The sequence below is a fragment of the Oncorhynchus clarkii genome, chromosome 28 (assembly GCF_045791955.1).
Source record: "Oncorhynchus clarkii lewisi isolate Uvic-CL-2024 chromosome 28, UVic_Ocla_1.0, whole genome shotgun sequence".
Lineage (NCBI taxonomy): Eukaryota > Metazoa > Chordata > Actinopteri > Salmoniformes > Salmonidae > Oncorhynchus > Oncorhynchus clarkii.
In genome coordinates, this window is record NC_092174.1 from 2,060,562 (window position 1) to 2,074,343 (window position 13,782).

The 13,782-nt window shown below is 40.0% G+C and overlaps 1 protein-coding gene across 2 annotated transcripts in view; it reads right to left on the reverse strand.

Annotated features, from left to right (window-relative positions):
- LOC139387615 (EFR3 homolog A (S. cerevisiae)) overlaps positions 1 to 13,782 on the reverse strand; it is a 265,181-nt gene that overhangs the window by 14,526 nt on the left and 236,873 nt on the right. For both annotated transcript variants that reach the window (XM_071133989.1, XM_071133988.1), the window contains exon 19: positions 6,291 to 6,418. In XM_071133989.1, the coding sequence (XP_070990090.1) occupies positions 6,291 to 6,418 (128 nt within the window). The remainder of the gene's footprint in view (positions 1 to 6,290; positions 6,419 to 13,782) is intronic.

A 13,782-nucleotide genomic window follows, 5' to 3' on the forward strand; every position in this document is an offset into this window, starting at 1 on the left:
TCATAAAACAACTACTTCAGTGGAGGTTGGCATAGTGCAGTTTGAAGTATACAGTATAGTGTTAGTCAAGAATAGTACTGTAACACACGTGCTATCTAGTTTACTGTCTTTTTTGTAACCGCGTCATACATACGATACAAAATGCATTTCAGCGCCATTAAATATCTCTGATGTGCAGAGCCTGTAGTGGAGCAGAAAAACTCCCAGCTTCACACATATGCACTCCTCTCACCACCGGAGACAGGGGTTTAAATCCCCACTCCAACCCAAATCTGTTTCCACCCACCTGCATGTCTCAATAAAAATAATACAAAAGGAAGAAAATAAAGAAAAAACAAATATGTCAGATGAATGGGTTTCTAAATCAAGATTGAATGCAGTACATTTGTTATATCTTTGTAATATACCATTAAGTATAGTATTGGGAGACGGTGTGTCAAATTCTTCAATTAAACTGAATCATATACTTGTTGTGGTGCCCGTCTGAGGTAGTAAGTAAGTAAGCAAGCAAGCACTGTCCGAGCCAGACCGTTTGTCTATGTGTAACTCTGTGTTGTTATTTTTGTCGCACTGCTTTGCTTAATCTTGGCCAGGTCGCAGTTGTAAATAAGAACTTGTTCTCAACTGGCCTACCTGGTTAAATAAAGGTGAAATAAAATACATTTTAAAAAGTCTTAAAAAGAAAAGAGAAAAAAAAGGGAAAAAAAGTGTTCATTATTGTAGGTAAAAACCTGTGTAAACCAAAGTGACCCATACAGCTTGAAACACACTAAACAGGTATGACTAATGAGCTAGCCACTTGTGGAAAGGTGCTAATGAGAGCTCAGTGTGTGTGTCCAGTGTGTTAATGTCCAGTGTGTGTGTGTGTGTGTGTGTGTGTTGTGGATATTGGCATTGCCATATTCACACTGAATACTCTCGACTAAAGCAGTTTGGTACCTAAACACTAACATGGCGACTACCATGGATCTACATGATGGTGTCGAATAGTCAGTGGCGACCCCAACATGCAGGTGTTTCAGCCTATCTCAGTGCTTTCTGTGGTGGAGGGGCAGCCAGCTGAAAATACAGGGCATAGGGGTTGGTAATCTTCTCTAGTTGCGCCGGGATTGGCTCAGTGTTCTGTTACTCATGGGGACACTACCTCACCGCAAAATCTACACGGAGAGCTAGAAAGTTCAAGCCCCTTGGGTGCTGCCATAGATTTACATTAGAAGTGCCTATCCAAGAAGGCTCAAAATCATTGCCCACTGATAAAATGACCTCAAATCACGTTATATCTACCATAGCTTTGATTGGACTGATCATGTCAACATCCTACTTTCAAAATCGTATCAAGCAAGCTAGGCAAGCGTTGCAAAGCAATCACTATTTTGCCTTTCTACTGACTCTGAAAAACACCAAAACACACTGCGTGAACGTGCCTAAGGCACGCTGCAAGGAATGCATGAGGACTGCAGATGTGGCCAGGGCAAAAAATTGCAATGTCCGTATTGTGAGATGCCTAAGACAGCGCTACAGGGGGACAGGACAGACAGCTGATCATCCTCGCAGTGGCAGACCACGTGCAACAACACCTGCACAGGATCGGTACATCCGAACATCATACCTGCGGGACAGGTACAGAATGACAACAAAAATTGCCTGAGTTACACCAGGATTGCACAATCCCTCCATCAGTGCTCAGACTGTCCGCAATAGGCTGAGAGAGGCTGGACTGAAGGCTTGTAGGCCTGTTGTAAGGCAGGTCCTCACCAGACATCACTGGGCAACAACGTCGCCTATGGGCACAAACACACCGTCGCTGGACCAGACAGGACCCTCCAGCATGACAATGCCACCAGCCATACTGCTCGTTCTTTGCGTGATTTCCTGCAAGACAGGAATGTCAGTGTTCTGCCATGGCCAGCGAAGAGCCCGGATCTCAATCCCATTTAGCACGTCTGGGACCTGTTGGATCGGAGGGTGAGAGCTAGGGCCATTCCCCACAGAAATGTCCGGGAACTTGCAGGTGCCTTGGTGGAAGAGTGGGGTAACATCTCACAGCAAGAACTGGCAAATCTGGTGCAGTCCATGAGGAGATGATGCAATGCAGTACTTAATGCAGCTGGTGACCACACTTGATACTGACTGTTACTTTTGATTTTGACCCACCTTTTGTTCAAGTTTTTGTCAGTTATTGTCACGATGGTGAGACGGACCAAGGCGCAGCGTACGTAGAGTTCCACATCTTTATTATCAAGTGAAACTTCGAACAAAAACAAATAAAGGACCAACGAAACGTGACTACGTGGTGCACATGCACAAACACAAAATAATATCCCACAAACACAGGTGGGAAAAACAGCTACTTAAATATGATCCCCAATTAGAGTCAACAATTACCAGCTTCCTCTAATTGGGAACCAAACCAAAACACCAACATAGAAAGTTTAAACTAGAACACCCCCTCGTCACGCCCTGACCTACTACACCATAGAGAAACAAGGGCTCTCTATGGTCAGGGCGTGACGGTTGTTATGATCATACAAATATTTACAAGTTAAGTTTGCTGAAAATAAACGCAGTTGACAATGAGAGGACGTTTCTTTTTTTGCCGACCTTATTTGGTTCACTTTAGTTAGCTATGACAATTGGTTTGTATTGCTAGTACTCTATGGATTGGGATTATGTTGGTTCATTGTTTAGCCAGCTAGCTACATGTCTAAACAAAATACCCCAAGTTAAAGCTTACTGTTAGCTAGCTAGCTGACATTAGATGGCTGGCTCGCTAGCTAAAATTACGTTTATGATCTGTGTATAGTAATATTATCTCAGAATACCATTTCGCATGGCTAGTTATAGCCAAATGTTAGCTAGCTAACTAGCTATCATTGAACCTTTTTGGTTAACTTTAGCTAGCTATGAAAATCGGTTTGTATTGCTAGTACTCTATGGATTGGGATTATGTTGGTTCATTGTTTAGCTAGCATGTCTAAACAAAAGACTCCACTTCACCAGATGATTACGTGACCCATCAATTTAGCCAGGTGTGTCTGACGGTGATTACGGTTATCATTGTATAATAATGACAACATACTTGTATCTGGAATTTGTCTTTCAGCATCAGTAGAACAAGCCTGACTCTCCTCCACCAGTAGTACAAGGAGAATGGTCTAATGCCTTCCGCCAAAAAGAGAGCTGGCCAAAGCACAGGTTACACCTGAAGCATGAGGACTTGCAGCGAGTGGTGAACTTCATCAACAACTACGCAGAGGATAATGCAATAGTGTTACCAGGACACCACCCAGGACACAAACATTTTGGTGGAAAGCTGCTGCCATCCCATGTGACAAAAGGAGCAGTATGGCATTTCTTAACACTTAAACACGTAAAGCACAAACACGTTTTGACTATTTAATGGACCTCCAACATGATTGGCACCACTTTTATTGATCTCACATTATTTCTGTATTTTCCAGAGGTACGTGTAGTTGTGTGTTCCTCTAGTTTACAAGATGATGTTTCTGTATGCAGTGCTGCTGCTCTGCACACTTGTAGGTAAGTGAAACTTACCTGATAATGACGCATAAAAAAATGATATTACGTTTCATGTTACATTTTCTTTACATCTTAATATTATTTTGTTGTTTGCAGGTGCACTATCCTTCTGACCCTATGCTGCCAGGCCCCATCTACTTTCTAACTCCTCTCAAGTGTGCCTTGTTTGGTGTCTGCTGTGATGGAAAACCACAACAAGTCAACTACTTTATTGATGAAGGCATGTCATCAATGTCAAGTCAGCAGCGCAGTCCTCAACTAAATGCACCGTTTCTTGACCAACTACGGAGTTGGGGAAACACGTGTGGACCTGAATTGTGATAACTGCAGTGGCTAAAACAAGAACAAATTTGTGCTCTGTTATTGTGCCTGGCTGACCATGCACAAGCTCCACCACAGTCTGGAACTTCACTTCCTGATCACAGGCCAAACCAAGCTGCTGTGCAACACTGACATCCTTCCTCCCATAGATGGTTTGCCTGTACAAGCACCACCTGGACTGGACACAGCTAGACAAACTTATGTTTTTGAGAAGATCAGGGAGTTTTGCAACGAAGAGGACATCACATGCCCTGCACCAAAGTCAAGGGCAGGACAGAAACAGGCTCTCCGAATATAGATTCCCTTGTTCGTGTGTGGTTCGGACGGACTAGTCATCAGCACTATCTGCAGTGCCTCTATTCAAATGACTCTCTCCTAACACACACACCATACGTTGCTGCTACAATAAAAACATGTTATCCTGCTGCTCATTCACTTTACCCCTGATTGTAAGCATATAACTAACTACCTCATCTATCACTGATATTGTTCTTGTACATACTGTATATTATTTCATATTGACAGTATCTATTTCTGATATTGCTACTATGCCAGTAACCATTTGGCTGTACCGTTTACACCTTCTGTAGAGACCCACACTACTCACTGTTTCGTACATGACCTCACATGTGAATCCTTAAAGAGCTGGGTGGGGCTGGCTTATGAGGGCGTGAACAATGCTGAATGGGTGTAGACAAAGGAGAGCTTTCCACTAGGTACCACAACATTCAAAGGCCATTTTCTCAAAAGGGAGTTTACAAGTTTGTAAACTTTCAAAGCAGAATTACTTTCCCATTGTTCCTCAAAAATGAGGTGTATGATATACTATTTTGTAGTTTTGAGTCTCTACTTGAGTCTCTACTCTACTATCCAATAAAAAAAACACCATTTCAAGTTTTGTTACATAAGGCCGATTTGAGCTGGTCGGTCACAAACGTGGAAAAAGTGAAGGGGTGTGAATAACTTCTGAAAGCACTGTACATGTGACAGCATACAATAAAACATGATAAACAGTACAAGTTCAATGCAACTACTGTACTAACTACTGACAAAGACAAGCAGCTTTCTAAAATATCTAACACATTTGACATATCTATGCTACACAGCAAATTCTGCAGAGATGACTAGTATCAACATTACTCACAAAACCCTTTACTGCTATACACCTATAAATTGTACTCACCATAACATAAATCCAAATGCAAGTGCCATAGTTACAAACATTAATATCATACAGTACACTTGAAGTATGAATTGAAAGACATATCTAATTGACAAATCACTCAACGCTGCTCTGGAATCTACAAGGCTTCTGCTTGGTTTCAAAGCAACAGTGTATTTGGGGAATGGGCAGTAGGGAACGCCCTTTTTTAGAGGTCAAAGGTGAACATGTGAGAATTGGGGCTCTGGTCCGGAGTTGAGGTGAAAGGGTAATCTATAGGTCAACGACCTCCAACCTTGGTGCTATCGATGTGCAATGGGTCAGTTCGCTTTAAATAATACACTAATTTAGCTTCACTTATAAACATACTTGTGTTGAAAAGGTCAGAATCTGGCTCACTTGACACTAAAGAGAAACCCAAATATTCACTGCATTCAATTAGTGTTGTGCCAAAATGGACACCAACAGAGACTGCTGCACCATGTTGGGAGAGCAGTGACACAGGTACTATGACTACAGAGGATTGGGCGTCAAACTAAGCTCCTCTACTTGGTCGGGTTACCTTGCGACGTCTGCCTGCACCTGTGGAGGATCTTCCCTACCGTGTATAGGACTGAGTCAAACAATAGGAGTGGGAAGGAAACAAAACAAACAGCTAATTACCATGTTGCTTTCTGAGTCAATTTAAGACTTACCACACTCTTACTGTACAAGTAAGAAATTAAATGATTTATAGTCAATGTTTATCAAGAGTATAGAAATAACGACACCCTACCTACATGAACAACTGCAATAAATGAAAACATATTTCTGTACATCATATTTCTGTACCTCGTTCCTGGAGAGCTACTGTCCTGTAGGTTTTCGCTCCAACCCTAATCTAGCATACCTGATTCTAATAATTAGCTTATTGATAACCTGAATCAGGTTAGTTATAACTGGGGTTGGAGAGCCCTGTCCTACATGAACAAATGTGAAAACTATATTGTGATAAATGTGCTTACACCTTACACTTTATAGTTCCAATGCAACTGATTGATCTGATATCCAATGTTTCGGCAGCAAGCCGCTACATTCCTTTCTTTTCTAATGTGTTTTCAGGGGCTGGATGGATCAAGCTTCTCGGAATAGGAATGGTGAATAGGAATGGTGATCTGGGATGAGGTCCCTCCTGTCCATGTAAATCTTATTCATTGTGATATAAAAGGCAAAACTGAACCTAAACCACCCCATCTGTGTTTTCTCCTATCTACAAAACTGTGCTTACCTGTCACTTGAGGGACGTAGGGGATTGAAAGACGCTCAGCGTTGTATCCTGGCGCGACCAGGCACTCCGCCAGGTCAACCGTCTGGAAATATAGGCTCCGGTCTTCCTTCTCAAGACAATTTGGAAGCCTGAAGAGGAAGGAAAACCATAGTGAGAGAGCTAAATTTAATGCTAATTCCAGGTAAAGCTATCTTATTTGCTATGACAAAAACAGAGCCATACATTTATGTGGTAGTGTGGTAACTTGAGGCATGGAGAATGGTTAATGAGTGACACAATGAATGGTAGGCTATATTAAAGACAACCACACACTCTTTGCAAACAGTGCCTTCAGAAAGTATTCATACCCCTTGACTTAATCCACACTTTGTTGTGTTACAGCCTGAATTCTAAATCGGTTTTGTCACCCATCTACACACAATATCCCATAATGACATGTGAAAACATGTTTTTAGAAATTTTTGCAAATTAATTGAAAATGAAATACAGAACAATCAAATTTACATCCACTGCCGCTCAAAAGTTTGGGGTCATTTAGAAATGTCCTTGTTTTAGAAAGAAAAGCACATTTTTTGTTCATTAAAATAAATCTCAAATTGATCAGAAATACAGTGTAGACATCGGTAATGTTGTAAATGACTATTGTAGCTGGAAATGTCAGATTTTTTATGGAATAGCTACATAGGCGTATGGAGTCCCATTATCAGCAACCATCACTCCTGTGTTCCAATGGTGTTAGCTAATCCAAGTTTATCATTTTAAAAGGCTAATTGCTCATTAGAAAACCCTAGTACCTGCAACACACCAGTCTCAACGTCAACATTGAAGGGGCGACTCTGGGATGCTGGCCTTCTAGGCAGAGCTCCACTGTCCAGTGTCTGTTTTCTTTTGCCCATCTTAATCTTTAGTTTTTATTGGCCAGTCTGAGATATGGCTTTTTCTTTGCAACTCTGCCTAGAAGGCCAGCATCACAGAGTCGCCTCTTCACTGTTGACGTTGACTGGTGTTTTGCGGGTACTATTTAATGAAGCTGCCAGTTGAGGACTAGACACTCTAGTGTACTTGTCCTCTTGCTCAGTTGTGCACCGGGGCCTCCCACTCCTCTTTCTGTTCTGGTTAGAGCCAGTATGCGCTGTTCTGTGAAGGGAGTAGTACACAGCGTTGTACGAGATCTTCAGTTTCTTGGCAATTTCTCGCATGGAATAGCCTTAATTTCTCAGAACAAGAATAGAGTGACGAGTTTCAGAAGAAAGTTATTTGTTTCTAGACATTTTGAGCCTGTAATGGAACCCACAAATGCTGATGCTCCAGATACTTAACTAGTCTAAAGAAGGCCAGTTGTATTCCTTCTTTAATCAGCACAACAGTTTTCAGCTGTGTTAACATAATTGCAAAAGGGTTTTCTAATGATCAATTAGCAGTGAAAAATCATAAACAATGTGCCATTGGAAGACAGTAGTGATGGTTGCTGATAATGGGACTCTGTACACCTATCTAGATATTCCATTAAAAAAAATCTGCAGTTTCCAGTCATTTGCAGTCATTTACAATATTAACAATGTCTACACTGTATTTCTGATGTTGTTTTAAAAATGGACAAAACAAATGTGCTTTTCTTTCAAAACAAGGACATTTCTAAGTGACCCCAAACTTTTGAAAGGTAGTGTAAGTATTCACACCCCTGAGTCAATACTTTGTAGAAGCACCTTTGGTGGCGATTACAGCTGTAAGTGTTTTGGGGTACATTTCTAAGAGCTTTGCACACCTGGATTATACAATATTTGCCCATTATTCTTTAAAATTTCTTCAAGCTCTGTCAAGTTGATTGTTGATCATTGTTAGACAGCCATTTTCATGTCTTGCCATAGATCGTCAAGCCGATATAAGTCAACACTATAACTGGGCCATTTAGGAACAGTCAATGTCTTCTTGGTAAGCAACTCCGGGGTAGATTTGGCCTTGTGTTTTAGGTTATTGTCCTGCTGAAAGGTGAATAGTCTCCCAGTGTATGTTGGAAAGCAGACAACCGTGTTTTCCTCTCGGAATTGTCCTGTGCTTAGCTCTATTCAGTTAATTTTTATTTAAAAAAAAACAACCTCCATAGTCCTTGCAATGACAAGCATACCCATAACATGATGCAGCCACCACCATGCTTGAAAATATGAAGTGATGTATTGTGTGGGATTTGCCAAAACCTAAAGTTAATTTCTTTGCCACATCTCTGGCAGAATTACTTTAGTGCATTGTTGCAAACAGGATGCATGTTTTTTATTCTGTACAGGCTTCCTTCTTTTCAATCTGTCATTTAGGTTAGTATTGTGGAGTAACTACAATGTTGTTGATCCATTCTCAGTTTTCTCCTATTACAATCATCATACTCTGTAACTGTTTAAAAATCATTTTTTTTTAAATATATTTTTTAATCATATAGAATCCTATAGGATTTTGTATCCACTCTATCAGAATCGTATTGGAATCATATTGGACTACCTTTTTTCCTAATGGAAATCAAAAGTTATCCTGTTGGATCCTATAGGTTTTTGATAAGAATGGTAGGATTTTGTCTCCCCAATCAGAATATCATTAGAACTTTTTTTTTCTTAATTGAACCCATTAAATTATAGTTTGTTGTCATTAGTTCCAATATAATACAACATTTTCGTTGATCGGAAAACAACAGTTGTATATTAATTTCTGTTTCATTCACCTGTAAGAAAACCTTTGTCTTCAAAAGTGACTGATGACTTCACTGATAGGCTAAGTAACGCTGCGAGCTAGTGCGAACTCGCCACCTGTGGCTGTGCAGAGAATCTCCGGTTTTCTAACATTGTTGTTCTAACTGTTTTAACCTTCACTGTGCATGAATGCAACAACTGTGAGTACAGAATTTGTTTCCTTATGTTTCCTGACGAAGTGGTCAATGTTTTAGTCATATTTGTCATTGGACAACATTTTATGCACTCATTTTATGCTAACTAAGAAACCACTGTTAGCCACATATTGCCTGTCAACTGACTAGCTAGCTAATTGGATGTGGTCAAACCGTGGGCTTGTGTAATGTAGTAATGCATACTGTCCACGTACAGGAAATTAGCGCAATATATAATATTATACATTTCAATATATGCTGATAGTGTACACATGTATATTTCAATTTAGGCTGATAGTGAACCCATTTCTCACTAGTTTAACCATTTCTAAAGTTAAAAAGAGCTCTTAAGCACAATTTAACCGGGCGCACTAGAAAGAGCTCCCATAATGACTGTGCAGCAGCCCGTTCATTCACCCTGCCTACTTATTATAACCGGTCAAGGCATAGTGTTGATATTATTCTATTCATTGCTATTTTAGACCATATTGTATGGACAATCTCACAGCTAAATATGGCACAGAAACAGCCTCTTTCCCGTGTTTCCAGATCTCTGCCTACTCACACCAGTGGCAATTCCCTGAGGTTCTCAACCTCTTCAGCACACCATCACAATATAGGAAAGATTAAAGGCTGCAAGTTCATTTGCAGTATGATCAATTGAAAAATCTTATCAGATTTTGGAACCAGTCTTATTGGATAAAATCCTATAGGATAGGTTCCAAAATCTGATTGGATTTTCTATTGGAATCCTATAGGATTTTTTGACTCGGGTTTCTTTGTGTGTCCTCATCCTTCGGCAATTACCACCATATTTTAAAGGTATGCTACAGGACTTTGGCAATAAAGCAATTTATTTACTTCCCCAGAGTCAAATGAACTTGTGGATACTATATTTACACTAACATTCAAAAGTTGGGACACACCTACTCATACAGGGGATTTAAAAAAAACTATTTTCTACATTGTGGAATATTAGTGAAGACATCAAAACTATGAAATAACACATATGGAATCATGCAGTAACCAAAAAAAAGTGTTAAACAAATCAAAATATATTTTAGATTCTTCAAAGTAGCCACCCTTTGCTTTGATGACAGCTTTGCACACTCTTGGCATTCTCTCAACCAGCTTCATGAGGAATGCTTTTCCAACAGTCAAGAAGAAGTTCCCACATATGCTGAGCACTTGTTGGCTTCTTTTTTTTCTTTCTTCTTCACTCTGCTGACCAACTCATCCCAAATCATCTCAATTTGTTTGAGGTCGGGTGATTGTGGAGGTCAGGTCATCTAATGCAGCACTCCATCACTCTCCTTGGATAGCCAATACACAGCCTGGAGGTGTGTTGGGTCATATATTATAAACCAGGTTTCCATCCAACCTTTTTATTCGAGTAAAGTACAGTACATGTCGGATAAAACATGTAATGACAGGCCTGATGGAAACAGCAAATTTGTCAGTAAACGTTCCAAATATTAATGACAAAAAATAAGTTAGACACGGTGGGATCTTTTTGAGTAATTTTTTTTTGTGAGAAATGGTGCTGGTGGAAATGATGTAAAAAAAACATAATATTGAAGTAAACTTGGAGTCACGCGATATGTTGTGTCGTCCTCCCACTACAACTCGTGAAAGCATCAACCCCACTCTTGTTTAGTGTTTTATGTATTGTAGACTCGTCAATAGAGATGCTAGCATGTTCCAGGGATTTCTGTAAGTCTTTAGCTGTCACTCTAGGATTCTTCTTAACCTCATTGAGCATTCTGTGCTGTGTTTTGTAGTTATCTTTGCAGGACAGCCACTCCTAGGTAGAGTAGCAATAGTGCTGAACTTTCTCCATTTATAGACAATTTGTCTTACCATGGACTGATGAACATCAAGGCTTTTAGAAATACTTTTGTAACCCTTTCCAGCTTTATGCAAGTCAATATTTCTTAATCTTTGGTCTTGTGACATCTCTTTGTTCGAGGCATGGTTCACATCAGGCAATGCTTCTTGTGAATAGCAAACTCAAATTTTGTGAGTGTTTTTTATAGGGCAAGGCAGCTCTAACCAACATCTCCAATCTCGTCTCATTGATTGGACTCCAGGTTAGCTCACTCCTGACTCCAATTAGATTTTAGAGAGGTCATTAACTCTTTTGGGATAGGGGGCAGCATTTTCACTTTTGGATGAATAGCGTGCCCAGAGTGAACTGCCTCCTACTCTGTCCCAGATGCTAATATATGCATATTATTATTAGTATTGGATAGAAAACACTCTGAAGTTTCTAAAACTGTTTGAATGATGTCTGAGTATAACAGAACTCATATGGCAGGCAAAAAACCTGAGACAAATCCAACCAGGAAGTGGGACATCTGAGGTTTGTAGTTTTTCAAAGCTTGGCCTACCAAATACACATTGAGATATGGATAAAGTTGCACTTCCTACGGCTTCCACTATATGTCAACCGTCTTTAGAAACTTGAATGAGGATTCTACTATAAAGGAGGGGCTCATGAGACCTCTTTGAGTCAGTGGTCTGGCAGTGTCTCAGTCTCATGACGCGCGCTCCCGACAGAGTTACCTCTCGTTTCAGTGCTTTTCTTCAGACAAAGGAATTCTCCGGTTGGAACATTATTGATGTTTTATGTTAAACACATCCTAACGATTGATTCCATACATCGTTTGACATGTTTCTAAAGGACTGTAATGGAACTTTTTGAGTTTTTGTCTGGACGAAGTGCTTGCGCCTCATGAAGATGCAATACTGGGCTGAACACGCTAACAACAAGTGGCTATTTGGACATAAATGATGGGACTTTATGGAACAAATCAGTCATTTATTGTCGAACTGGGATTCCTGGGAGTGCCTTCTGATGAAGATCATGAAAGGTAAGTGAATATTTATGGTGTTATTTCCAGCTTCTGTTGACTCCAAAATGGCAGATATTCCTCTGGCTGTTTTGGGTTCTAAGCGCCATTCTCATTAAGGAAAAGTCTATCTTTTATCAATGTTTATTATGAGTATTTCTGCAAAATCACCAGATGTTTTGGAATCAAAACATTACTGCACGTAACGCGCCAATGTAAACTGAGATTTTTGGATATAAATATGCACATTATCGAACCAAACATACATGATTTGTGTAACATGATGTCCTATGAGTGTCATCTGATGAAGATCAAAGGTTATTGATTCATTTTATCTATATTTCTGCTTTTTCTGACTACTATCTTTGGCTGGAAAAATGGCTGTGTTTTTTTTTACTTGGCTATGACCTAACATAATCACATGTTGTGCTTTCGCTGTAAAGCATTTTTGAGATCGGACACGATGGGTGGATTAACAAGAAGTGTATCTTTCATTTGCTGTATTGGACTTGTTCATGTGTGAAAGTTACATATTTCTAAAAAATATTTTTGAATTTCGCGCATTGCCTTTTCAGCGGAATGTTGTCGAGGAGTTCCGCTGGCGGAAGGATGCCCTAGAAAGGTTAACCTAGGGGTTCACATACTTTTTCCAACCTACACTGTAAATGTTTAAATGATGTATTCAATATAGACAAGAAAAATACAATAATTTGTCTGTTATTAGTTTAAGCACACTATGTTTGTCAAATTTGATGACCAATTGATGCAGAAATCCAGGTAATTCCAAAGGGTTCACATCATTTTTCTTGGCTAGCGTGCACGAGCCAGGACCAAAGAAGGGCACTCATGCCTGTATTTGGCCCAAACATAGACGGTCAGATTTGGTCCGGTCCAAATCTGAACCAATCATAGACATCTATGTTTCACAAGTTTGGACAGCACAATGCAGCACAGTGCAGTACAGCAGAGCAGAGTACAGTACACAGTAAAGTATAGTAGAGTACAGTAGAGCACAAGAATGCTGAAAAGTGTTAGGGCCTAATTTATTTATTTAAATTGACTGACGTCCTTATATGAACCGTAACTCAGTAGCATCTTTGAAATTGTTGCATGTTGCGTTTATATTTTTGTTCAGTGTAGGTCTGCATGCAAAGCAATGCACAACTCCAGATTTCTTACATACTCACTCACATTATTGTGAAGCAAAAGTCCCGACTTTAAATCTTTCTTCTTCTTCTTCACGCTACTCCTCTTACACGGTTTCAGCTAGAAACGCCAATCAAACTGTATAATGTGCACAACAGCCACTGACCGCAAAAGGAATGGATTTTTTTAGGCTGCATTACGACCACACAAAGGGGATGCCACCGTAAAATTTGAGCCATTATCAAGTGCTTGTCAAATTGTGAATGAGAGACTGAGTGTGTACAGCCTGCTCAAAAAAAACAAAGCAGAGCTCATGCCTTTCAAGCAACTTTTTTCAAATCATCATTAGAGTTGCATCATGCGGCAAATGAAGCATATAGGAGTACCTATTTCTTTGTTAAACCGCTCAACACAGAATAGCCGCATGTGCGCACTCCCTCAAATCGCTTGGAGAAAATATCCTTTCTATGTTATTCAGCTTTGTTCAATTGTAGTCTTCATTCCATTAAATAATATAAAATAATGCCACGGAATTCTAAGCAAATCCTGTCTGCTAAATTAACTAGTGTTGTGTCACGTCCACTCCTGCTCCTCCCCTTGACGTCGCTGGTTTACTAACCACCGG